This window comes from Falco biarmicus, chromosome 12, assembly GCF_023638135.1.
Source record: "Falco biarmicus isolate bFalBia1 chromosome 12, bFalBia1.pri, whole genome shotgun sequence".
NCBI classification, from domain to species: domain Eukaryota; kingdom Metazoa; phylum Chordata; class Aves; order Falconiformes; family Falconidae; genus Falco; species Falco biarmicus.
In genome coordinates this window covers 12,288,423-12,301,224 of record NC_079299.1, presented here as the reverse complement: position 1 = coordinate 12,301,224, position 12,802 = coordinate 12,288,423, and the positions used below count along the sequence as shown (strand labels likewise).

The 12,802-nt window shown below is 42.6% G+C and overlaps 1 protein-coding gene across 1 annotated transcript in view; it reads right to left on the bottom strand.

Moving 5' to 3' along the window:
- KCNH1 (potassium voltage-gated channel subfamily H member 1) overlaps window positions 1-12,802 on the bottom strand; it is a 187,396-nt gene continuing 174,594 nt past the window's right edge. Inside the window, exon 11 of the mRNA XM_056357700.1 lies at window positions 1-6,968. Within this exon, the coding sequence (XP_056213675.1) occupies window positions 6,120-6,968 (849 nt within the window). The 3' untranslated portion in view covers window positions 1-6,119. The remainder of the gene's footprint in view (window positions 6,969-12,802) is intronic.

The window sequence follows — 12,802 nt, the reverse complement described above, 5'->3', positions numbered from 1 at the left end:
TTAAAAATGTTGAATAGGGCTATCGTTAATGTAGGTGGCTGCATTTGTAACTGAAACATTCCCAGACAGTGCATATAAATACATACATACACACACTGTCTATCTACTGGCAGCTGCTTTGCTGACCACAAAAATAGTATCTACTCGTTCTCTTTTTCTAGTCATGCTTCATTGAACAAAGTGACAAATGCAAAGAAAAAGAACCAAGAGTATGTGGTGGATTTCTGAAAGGATAAAAACAAGTGAAGTACATTGAAAAGCGCCAAAGCAACTGCATTAACTGCATATCAATAAAGTGTCCATGCAGTAGTGGCTAAATACTGAAACGCAGACAGGTCTCCAACAGATGTACAAATATTGATTGTATGTAGGTACAATAATATAACACATTCATTAGAAAACTTGGTATTTCTTTATATAGCAGTTCATCCTGATACAAGATTATTGAACTTCTTTCATCTACAGCTAAAATTATTCTTTTTCTATGTTAGTGGTCACAGATTCAGTGGGAAGAAGAAAAAACCCGTGAGCCTTTCAGAACAGTTAGTGGAAACCCCAAACTGTTTCGATAACCTTAGGCATTTAGATCCAGTTACAGAGATGTTCTGGGATTACACATCGAATATGTTTACACAACACTCAACAATCAGCTTGACGAATTACACTTGCAGGTAAATTCACATTAGCTTTGTCACACTGGAAAAAAAAAAAAATCTTCGAAACAAACACTTTTGTGAGATGACAGGTTAGCTCCCTGATACACAAAAGTGCTTAGATGATAGTTACGTCTCTCTGTTTTCTGAGGGGAGAGGGTTACTGGAGTAATTCATTACCCTAATAAGAAGGCATTAAGTGGAGAAAGAAATGTGATTACCAGCAAGTGATCTCCATTAGATTTAGAAAGCAAATCAAAGTGCTTCATCTTTAGGCAACACCGTAAATACTACAGAACATTAAGAAGGAAGGAGAATGGAATCACAGTTTGAATTATATCACTTATGAAAGGGTCTTAAGGCTAAATGTTGGGTATATCTTATTGCAAAAAGCTTTATTTTTATTTAATGGAATCAATGCTTGCCACAACAAGGAGGATACAGTATCCTACTGTGCCTCACCTCAAATTTCTGGAGCTTCCCCTGCACGGGACGCTCTCGAAAAGGTTTGTCTTAATAAATTGGAAGTGCAGCTGAAAAACACAGACTGTTATTGCCAATAGACTCACAGGAGACTACATGGAAATGAAAAATTCAGTAGAAGATGCTTTTCACCACCTAACACCAGGACAAGAAAGCAGAGGTGCAGCAACCATGTGTTATGCTGCCCATGAGAAGAAGGATAGGCTCAGCATCTTTGAGACAGCCTCTGGCACCAGAAAAAAGAAATCCATTTATTCCACCATCCCTCTTGCAGGAGAAGCCACAAGAAGCACTACCAGGGTAGCCTAGCTTCAGAGATACTGTGAGCAACAAATACTAGTTTATTCCCACCGACTACGATACAGCATTCTTCCAATGTCACGTGTATTTCTGCTTCCTGGCTATCACAATGCTTGCCAGATCTTCTCTCAGTCACAATATTTGCCAGACTAACAGTATAAAGTTGAGGCCAACTAGAGAAACCAAAAATCATGGCCTTAAAAGTTCAACAGTTAACAGACATGATACTAGCTAGGACATTCTGTGGATGTCTACTGGGAAGATTTAAAGCTCCCTTCTTGAACCGGAATTGTTAAATGAGGGATGCGCTTTTACTTAACAGAAACGCAATCCATAGACTTATCTATACATAGATATTATATATATGTGTGTGTATGTACACGCATCTGCACAAGTGTAATCATACACCCTGTTTATATAGTAAAGACAAATGTATTAAATTCTTTCACAGACTGGTTAAGAGTGAAAATATATCACCAGATATTCACAGTAAATATCTTGTTCAGTTCATTAAAGGGAAGTACTGTAGAAACAGAACATCACCTTCAAAGCTGTTAAACAGGGTGTTCGCTGGGATTCAGGGCAACGCTGTGAAAGAGATTTAAAGCAAGAATGGTGGGTTTAGAAGTATACATGTAATACCAGACAGAAGTAAATGTATCTGAACACAGCAGGGGTGAGGGTTGGGTTTTGCTTTTTTAATCCTGTCCTGCATCTTGATATTCGTTCTAACATGAACTTTTTAAAAGTTCCCATTTTGCAAAACCATAACCCAGGCTCCTTCTTCTCAACCACCTTCTTTGGATTGAAACCTAATTCCATTGTATAGTAAAAATGGAACACACCATGTCTTTTAGATTAATGCAGGTTATTTAGCAGGTTGTTAAATGGCAGAGCACTATGCCAGAACACAGTTAAAACTGAGGCTTTTTGTTTTTTCTTATTTCTCATAGTATGTACAAGCATTTAGTTGTTAAGGGGCAGAGTCCTATGTTCAGAGATCATTCATTTCTAAGCTAGAAAATAATTTAAGTGAAAAGGCTTGGCCAACATGTAAGAGAGAAACAAAAGAAAAAGGAAAAGCTGACAAATAAAATGAAGGAACAAGTCACAATTACAGTGGGTGCGTGTGCTGTCCAGCCGCAGGCAGCTAAGCATAAGGTTCAATAGAGAAAGACAGATTTGTAACACAGGGGCTTTCAACCACCCTCTAAAGGAGAAGCGCTGCATCAGCAGAGCCTGGGCGCTACAGCACAGGTCCCAATTAGTCCGAGGTTCAAAGGAGTGACTAGTCCCACAGTGGGCAAGGTTCTGCTCATTTTAACCACTTGGTAGCCCAGGAATCCAAAGACCAAAGCTCATCCTAGAGCATATAATTTTTTCAAATTCTCTTACAACATATACAGGCTACTGAGGGGTGACAACTAGTTGTAGTTCCTGCCAGTTCATAAAATCATAATAAAATGGGTCTGATCTCAGTTACAGCTGTGCAAATCTCAGTGACGTTGACCGCTGTCAGTGCTGACCTGGAGCAAACGCCCTGAAGGTGTCATTGGTAGGGAGCAGAGTTTCTCTGGAGTTTCAGGACCCATAACACCACCAAATTTGGCCATAATCTTCGAAGACATTAAATTTTAAGCATAATTCAGGAGTGTATTACTATCTCTGAAGGCTTTACAAATGGATTATAAATGGCTTTACAGGCCATTATAACAGCCTCAAAAAAGCCTTTAAAAAAGACGTGCTGCACCCACCTGTTGCCACGCAGGGTGTGCAGGAGTGCAGCACTGTACCAAACACTGGGCTACGTGACCAGTACCCCCAGTGAATGGGGACTTGTCCTCCTTTATTCACAGCTGTGGCTAATTATGGGGCTTGTAGGGCTGACCCTGCCATGACTCCAGACCTGGGCAGTCTGCAACACCAGAATAACCTTTAACATATCCCTGAGGGTACATAAAAATACCACTGAGAAACATCAACTCAGTAGCAGCAGCAAAGGGCCAGGCAACCTGCAACTTCACATTTAATTGTATGTCCGCACTGGAATTATGGAGATACTAGGCACATACTTTGGAGGTTATAAATATTTCCTCCCTCATCCACCTGGGATAAGCTAATGTCTGCGTTTATCCAACTGCAGGCAAATGGGTGACGCTTTCACAAAGTGCTTGCTAAATTCAGCAAGACTTTCAGCTTTTCAAAAATTTTACAAAGAAAACCTAGTGTCAGGAACATAATGCTGATGAGGAATTTACCTGGATTAGGCAACTGTCTCCATGCCAACCTCCCAAAACTTGCTGGAACTTTTGGGCATCGATTATAAATCCTTGTATATCAGTACACCTGTGGTTTACGTAGGCATAATTTCATTATCCAATTAATGTGCTGACTGAGGAAGCTAGAAAGAAAAAAAATCCTTCAACAGTTTCTAACCAAAATCATTGTTATATGGATTTCTTAGGGCAATTATGCCATAGCTACTACAGGTAACTGTTGCCACTTATCCTCATTAAAGCACCAAACACACAGCGTGACTTTGGTCAAAGAGAGCCTTCCTCAGTACTGTACGTCGGCAGTGCGTAAGTGTAAAAGACACCAGTTACCACTGGAAAAACCTAAATGTGGAACCAGGAATTAAGGAAATGGCATCTCAGTTTCAGAGCAAGTCACCGCTCTCTTGCCTTTTGTGGGAGAGAAAAGGTAACTTACAGATTTGATCCCAATAGCTGTTTCTCGGGAATATTTCAGTCCTTAGGCAAGAGCTCACCATCTGTGGGCACTTCCATATCAGTCCAGCGTGTGAGAAAGCCCCTTGAAATCCAATCCTAAACCAGCTGCCTCTAGACCTGGAAGTGGTGGTGCTGCGCTCGGAATAATCAGCATCTTTGAGAGCAAGGGCAGATACCGCAGGAACAGATACAAATAAATACACTGACTTCAAGACCTGAGCTTTGCACTGCACGGCCCCACCACTGTGCCAGTTCATCAGTGGGCTCACACTTCCCCAGGGATGCCCGACACAGTTCCGCATGGCACCGTGCAATCATCAGGCCAGCAGAAATCGTTTCAAATGGGTTGTTTTCCTTGTCTCTTCCTTACTTAATGTGAACAAAAATCTTCCCCAAAAAAATCATGTGATTTTTGTAAATGAATTAGTACCGTGGAAAAAGAGTGGGACTTAACTACTTCCACACTGTTATAGACCTATCGCCATTAAAGAAATGAAAACCAAAAAGTGTTGCACCATGTGGCTGAGCTCTAACCTAATGTTAAATAGTGAACATACCGGATCAGTGGAGAGAATATACTGTGAATATACACCTGCATCCCAAGGTGATAACCCAAGCCATGACACCAGCTATGCTACCCTATCTAACAAATAATGAAGAGTAGTTTTGGTAAAGTGCTTCAATCTTCCTCAAAAAAAAGTTATGAAAATATAAGTTTTGGAAACATCTCCTTCTTTAAGAAGCAGTTCTTTTTGTTTCCTTGCTACAATAGCACTTGTATACAGTAAGCACTGTATTTCTACCTCTACTAGCCATTTGCTTACCAGCTAGATTAGATCAGGAGCAATACATCTGGATGTAGAGGAAAATGCCACAATCTATAATCTTTCAAAGTTCTGTGAAAGCCTTTGGCTACAATGAACATTATCAAAACAGAAACTTCTGAATAAGAATTTAACAAGAATTAAAAGAGCAGATTTGTAGCAAAACCAGGACATAAATGCCACAGTATATTTTCATGGGAAGGCAAATCTGCAGGACCTGTTATTGATGTTCACAGTATGTTGTGCAGTGGGCTATGCTGCACACCCAGCCCTCTGTCCTCCAGTGGCTGGAGTTGAAAACAAAAGTAATAAATATTCAAAGACATCTGAGAGAGGACTTAAGTTTTTTAAATTCAGCATCCTTGACTCAGTGAATGAGAATGGGGAATATCCTGTTTATTAATAAACCTGAAATACCGTGGCTATTGTTGAGGATGGTGTTAAACACAATTGATTTAGCAATATGCCAGTTGGCAGTTGCAAAGTACAACCTTTTTCATCTTTTTAGCCCTTTCTTTGACTACCCAAAAAAACCTCCAGTACCAAGTAGCACACATTCTACTGAAATTAAATACATCTCCTACTGCTTTTTGCATTATTACAGACATATGAAAATATACTGTGACATTTAACATGCTGTACAGGTGACTGAGACAGTGACAGCAGCAGCTTAAAAAAAAAACAACCAACCCACCAAACGCTGAAAACACAAGCACCCTGGCAAGTGCTTATTCATATAGGCAAAACCCAAGCTAACGACGTAAGGCATGCTCCAAAAACCTCCAAGGTCACCTGGGGCTCACGGGGATGGCTGCTGCTGTCGGAATTCTTATTCTAACATCACAAGGGAGAGAGGGGAAGTGGGGGAGGAGGGGAGGGGGAGAATGGGCAGCAATGGGGGAAAGAAAAACTTTAGAAACTGTACCCTTGCTGTCAAAAAGGCTTCACTCAGCTGCCATCTTGACATGAGGTTGCAATTCCTGTTACCGTACCTTTTTAGACACAGGGAACATGCTTAGTGAACTGGTCCCTCACTCGTTTTCAAGAAAGATTAAATTTAAAATGCTGGGGGTGGGGGGTGTTTCTTTGTTTGTCAGTTTGTTTGTTTGTTTTTAAAAATAAACACCTCAGCTAGCTCCAAACATATCTTTTTCTGATTCTGGAGACTGGGGCCTTGATATTTCAAACAATTCCTGTGGTGACTGGGAACTTCTTCTTGAGGTTAATATCCTAAGTATCTCAGCGAGCTGTTTTTCTATATTGGTCATTTTTGTGTTTAAAGCCTTGATGTCCTCTTTCAACTCGTGTTTCACTTCTAGCATGGTGGCCTGAAGAGTCTGTTCTGGGATGGGATAAAAGGAATGCTTGACCTCGGTGAGGACCGGGCTGCGGTCCTGCGGGCTTCTTGTCTCCCCAACGTTATCCAAGCGCAAGTCACTTTTTGTAATGCCGCTATCACAAGAGTCTGTCTTCTTCAGAGTAGCTTCTCCCGAAGCTTTAGTTCTCTCTGGTAAAGTCTCCATGGACTCTGCTTTAGAGACCTTGTTCCAGTCTTCACCTTTCCCACAGGCGTCTTTGAATTTGGCCCAGCCTTTGCGTCGAGGGTAGTCCCCCGACACTTTGCATCCAGCATACTCCGATGTCGGGGCCTGCAGCTTTGCCTGGTCAGAGGCCCCTGACGTTGAAGCAGACTGGTACGAGACAGGGGTCGCCGGACTCTCCCGTACTGTCACAATGCTGGCTTTGACCACCGCGCGGGTGGAGGAGTGCTCCCCCAAAACGTTGCCCTTCTCCACATCCAGGTCATCGGGATCTCTGCCCCTCTCTGCCGCCAGCCGCGCCTCCTTCTGCTGCCTGAACCTCTGGAACAGCCGGCGGACTGGGTGGTCCGGGGGTAAGATCAGAGGGGCTTCGTTTTTCCTCTTCATTCTCTCCTCTTCTTCACGTTTGACGTCGCTGATTTTTCGGAACACAATCTACAGGGAGAAAGAGATGTCACTGTGATTAACTGTGCATTTGTTAAGGGTAAAAAGTTGCAGAGAAAGAATTATTTGAACAAATTTATTTTAACTGACAAACACACAACCTGTGCACATTTATAGCAACCCTTTCAAGTGTCTTGTGTGGAACGTGGCTTATTTCATTATTTAAGAGCATATACCATCTGTCTTAAAAACACCAGAAAGAAAGGGAAAAAAAAGAAAAGGATTTCTCCAGTTCTGAGAGGTCAGCAAGGCAGCGTCATTGTAAATATAATGATCCCAGGAAGTTACTTGTTCTACTTTGTGGTAAAAGTGACTTCTTATATTTGTTTTCCTGGCTCTGTAGTTTAGCACCAAATCTCCAATACTACAAAGAGCCATTGCCTGTGTCTTACATCAGTCTCATCCCAGAGCTCACTCGCTACATGCCGTGCAAGAGGTCTGATATTATTTCAGTGCAGCTCAGCCACTAATGGGTACAGCAGAGACTACCCTGGACTCACCAACAGCAGTTTGCAAAGTGCTTTTTGCCCTCCCTTCCTTCCCACACCTTCTTCTAGAAGTAACCTGCACTTCAGGGATGAGGCAAAGCTCCAGTCAGTCCCACAGTCAAGGGTACAAGGACAGTAGGGAATGGGCTCTGCGAGACATGGGGAAGCTGTTCATGGCTTCTGTACTACAGAAGCTGGAAGAGCTTCATGTCTTGATTTACTTCTATAGGAAAGGGGACATTTTTGCACAAAGAAACATCAATTTTCCATCTAGCCTCCGAATTATATCCTCCTGAGCCTGTAGGCTAAGCAATCTCTGTGGGAGCAGCCCAAGGGTCTCATGGTATTGATGAAAGCTTCCCAGTGCCCACACACAACCCTGAAGTGCAGCCAGGCAAGGTTTCTTCCCTAGACTTGACAGCCACACATTCTCTTCAAAAAGTCCATCTGTTTTACACTGGTATTGGTATTTTCCAAGCAAAAAAGACCCTCCAGTGTGGTATAAAAGAAGAACTAGCAATTAGTCTGGTTTGAAAATGGGAGGTCCCCTAAACTGAAGAATAAAAGATGTAGCCCCCAGCTTCTACTCAACACTGATGCCTAATCTCTTTAGCTGCTTTTGGGAAAATCCACTCAAAGTCCTTACACTCCACTGCAGAAATAACTTTCAGATTCAAATCATTATTAGGAAATGTGTAAATAAACCCATCCCTCTGTTGCAGACAGATTTAAATTAAACTAAACATAATAACACTGCTTCACTGGCACACACAAAATGCATGTTTCTCCAGACTCCAGTGCTTCTTGACAGTTTTGTCATTGTGAAGCAGGGGAAAAAACATCTTAACGCTGTGTGTTTGGAAGGAAGAAGTTGTCAGACTTGGCAGCGTTTCCCAAATACAAAAGAATAAAATTAGCAGGAAGGATATTTTATTTCCAAGCCGCAATTAGGAAACTAAATGTGAGATAAGAATAAGAAAACAGGGTACTTGACAGTATTTTTTTGTCTCCCCAGGAAACCCAGTCTGCAGCGAGCTCAGTAGAAAGCTGACAAAGCAGTGTAATCCTTAGATGTGGAAGAAAATCAGTTACTTGCTGGGAAGGGAGAATCAATACAATGCTCCAGGCTAACAGCTTCCCGCACACGGGCAGCCCCCGCTTCAGCTGAAGGAAGGGTGTCAGCCCGGCGTTAGGGCAGCTGCCCTGCGCGCTCTGCTGAAGCCCAGCGATGCCACGCCGGGTCTCAGGGGCTCACTCCAGCAGTGGGCTGAGGCTGGCTCTGGTGGCACAAAGCCCCCGCAAACCAAGCCAGGTCAATTTGTCTCTGCAAAATTCTGTGTCTCCAAGCCCTCCCTTCTCCTGGCATTTGTATCCACGTCCCGCACGGCGCTGTGCCAGATAGCCGTGCAGTCAATGGGCTGACGTCACTTTGTACATGAGCATGTCGTTGTACATGAGCAGTCTCAGGCTGACCTATGGATCTGGACCGCGTGTTTTCCTTAAAAGCTCAGAAGGAGCATATGACTGGGTAGTGCAATGGTCACCCATCAGGGAAAACACTTGGGTGCTTGAAAGGGCTAGAGGCCAGGCTGCTTCACAGAGTCCTTGTCTGTGCCAGCCCCTGCTCCACACAGCCCACTCGGCACCTTGTCTGCTAAGCACTGGAGTACCTGTCACTATTTAATGACTGGCTTTTGTAACATAAGTGGGTAAGATATTTGACAGAAGCTGCCCTGCTACAGCACCATACACAGATGAGAGGGCAATGGAGCAAATCTCAAGCAAAACCTTATTAACACCTAGCCCTACCCATACTTATACTAGCCACTGCATCTCACGCAGCTGGTAGCATGGTCTCCATGCTGGAGTACCTAAAAGCAAATTTACTAGCAAATGCAAAAAGGTGAACGCTGAGAGACAAGTTGTTGGAAGTGCTTATCTCCCCACAGCCCCTGCTGCCTTCCGTCACACTGCCTAGATGAGCCCTGCTGATGCCGAGCATGCTGGGCTGTGGAGGAGCTTTCTCGCTGTGTGATGGTCAGCCTCAGGGCCCTGAACATACCCTCCCTCCTTTGCCTTCAGGAGGTCAGACTGCAACAGGACAGGAACGTGTGCGGAGGGAGCAATTACATAAATACTGCCTTTGCCATGGGTAGCTGCTACCATGCTAATGAGACCCATAACTCCCATTTTCCGCATGAGGCCTTACACCAGCTACAAGGCAAGTACGCCACAGCAGCGATCAGCTGCCTGAGTGCAGAAATGCAATCCTCAGGTCTCCCATCCTGCTTGACATCTTTTATACGTATAGATTTATGTGACAGCTGCACCCATGCGGGGCAAATCAAACCTACGCGCATTTGCCAGGGGACACAGCCTCCAACTCTTGGCCTGGCTTCTTTTAACTAACTCCTAAGGCACTGGATAAATGCCTGTCTGAGAGCAACTTGTCTCTGGGAAGCCCAGGCGAAGCTGTCACCGGTCTCCTTTTTTGCAAGCTCCCCAGTGCCACGTTTTCTCAAGACAGCTCCATATTTATGTATTAAGCAAAAGTGTTACAACTATCCGAAGCTCAGCAGTAATTGAAAAGACTTTACATAACAGCATTTTGGATTTGTTTCCCTGTCTTTTTTAAGATTAAATGCAAGTCCTTGTAAAAAGCACAAATAACTGTTTTAAATGGACTGTTTTCTTACAATTGTTGAGGAAAAAGCAAATTTTAAGTGGTTAAACAGCTTGAGTAGCATCCAAGGAAAATGTGGTTGTTATGCTAATGTATGTACACCTGCTGCCACAAGCAGTAAAAGTACAAAGGAAAAGAAAACAGGTTCTACAAAGGAAGAGAAGTTTGGACCTACACAGCAATTTTCACGTGGAATTTGATAGGGCTACAAATAAGGATCTTAATCAAAGTTAAACCCAAAAATATTAATGGCAAGGATACTTTTTAGAGCAGTTCCTCTCTACCTCTCCAAGCATTCATTTTTGTCTGGGAAGGGATGCTGCTTTGTACCCTTCAAAGTCTCCTAGCCCACGTGTTATATGCCATGCAAACACAGGGAGCCTCTACTTTGCAAGCTATGTAGTTCTCCATAATGTCGTCCCCTTCAAGAGCTCAGCACGCAGCAAAAATCTAATGGGAGCATTTTAACAGCATGTGAAGACCAAAATATGGACAAAGAACCTGAACTGAGATGAAATAACACAACATTTAAACACAAGGCCCAAAAGTGCATTCTTTAAACATCTAATCTCAAGTCTCATTTCATAATTCCATTTTTATTAAAAAGGTGCTGAATCTTGTAGCTCCACAGGAAAGCCTCCCAAGCTGCCAGAAATGTCAGTACTGTGGGGGCATCAGCCTAGATTAGCCAAAACTTTAAAAAATAGCTCTGTTAGGCACCAATTACTGCAATCGTATGAACATTTAGCTGAGGCATGCAGTTATGATGACTCAGTAACAATTTTAGTTTTGGTCAACACATTGAGAGAAGCGGAGAAATGCTCTGACACATCCCAGTGCCCTCCTGCACCCGTATGTCCCACTGACCTATGACAGCACACAGCCTGTGGCCACGTTCCTGCCTGTGCATGAGCCACATCCAAGGAAGAAAGATGGGTAACACCCAGCACATTTCCCTTTCCTCAGTGTTAACTAGCTGTGAAGTCTTTAGTAAGTTTTGGGGAAAGACTCTACCTCTTTTTAACCTTCAAAGAATTTTCAAGCCATATTTGTAGAATCCATATTTTTAGAGATTGAGGTCAAGATTTCTCCCCAAGGTATTAAAAATGAGGTGGACATAAATGAATACTTGAAATACCTTATTTGGTTGTCAAACGTGGAGTACCCAGCAACTGTTACTTGGATTTTCCTGTGCTCAGCACTGAAACCCAAGCATCATTTAAGTAACGCAACATGGGCATTTTTCATGAATAAAACTTCCATAATTTCTTTACTATAAGACCAGAAGAACAGATGGCAACATGACCTTCAGTAAAAGGCAGGCCATAGGATTGCTCTGAAGGGGCATTCCCTAAAGGGAACCTTGTTACAACTAGATTGCATCTTTTAGAAAAAAATCCAGTTTGACAGCAATAAAGAATCCATCATCACATCTTGATAAAAAGATTCCTGCAACTTTTGCTTCAAGACTGAGTTTGCTTGACAACAGTGACATTTCTGTTCCTTTCTCCTTCAGACACTTAAAAATTAACTTTTAAAAACTGATTCTAGAGTCTTATGTTTAAAAACTTCTGCAGAAGTATTACATCTAGTCAGCTACTACTGTGAAGGATTTAAACAACAGTTTTTCTGATATGAAACAGGCAAAGTTCACATCTTTACAATTTTCAATTTAACTCTAAGCTTTCCCATTTTAAATCTTTGCAGATGTTTGAATTATTACCTACCTCCCAGCATCTTTAATAGGCAATGCTCAGTGCTTAAATTCTCAACTCTTGCCCAGAGCTAGAATATGTAGTTGATTTAGCTAAATGCAAGATTCCTTTTAAAATGTCAAGTAAAACAACTAATCCTACAATGAGTCTTCCAGCTGTTACCCTCCGCTGGCTCACTGCTACCCACTGCTCTTACCATCTCATACTTGCTGATGTTTCTCTAGGACTATCTAGCATAGCTCCACATTGTTTTTCCTAAGCAGTAATAAGAGGGCGATCACCACAGGGGTACTCCATTTGTTTCATGAAGACATTTCAGAGAACCTACGCCCATTGGCCATTAAAACTGGACTGCCTTGCAACAAGATAAAAGGCTGACATGCTCAACAACAGCACTATCTCATCTGGTCAGATGCAAATATAGATGCAGTTATTTAAGTGCCTGTTTCCTTTACACAAAGATAGGGGTCGGGGCACGAAGAATATGACAGCAGTGTCTAACATCAGACATGACACGAACAGGGGTAGGCAGGGATTGATTATACAGTGTCTTATTCAATGTGAAAACTACAGCATCAAATGACAGCAGCAGGAGTCACATACAAACCAAAGACATGTTCATGGTTCTTCACCTGAGTGCATCAGACATGTGAAAAATGTTAATAAAGGATGTTCTGAGTGTCACAAATCTGCACAGATTCAACAGACCAGGCAAATGTTCAGGGGAGAAAGCCGCTGAGGATGGCCAGACAGACAAAACTGGTATCCTGCTCAGAAGTTACAACACAGTTGGAAGCTGCAAATGGATTTGTAGTAACTGCCACCTAGGGAAGTTTTGTTTTTATTGCCTTCTTAGGCATCCCTAGGCAGCCCTAAATAATCACATAGGCCTGGAACTCCCTACTGAGGAATCACATAGGCTCACTTACTACTGAGGAA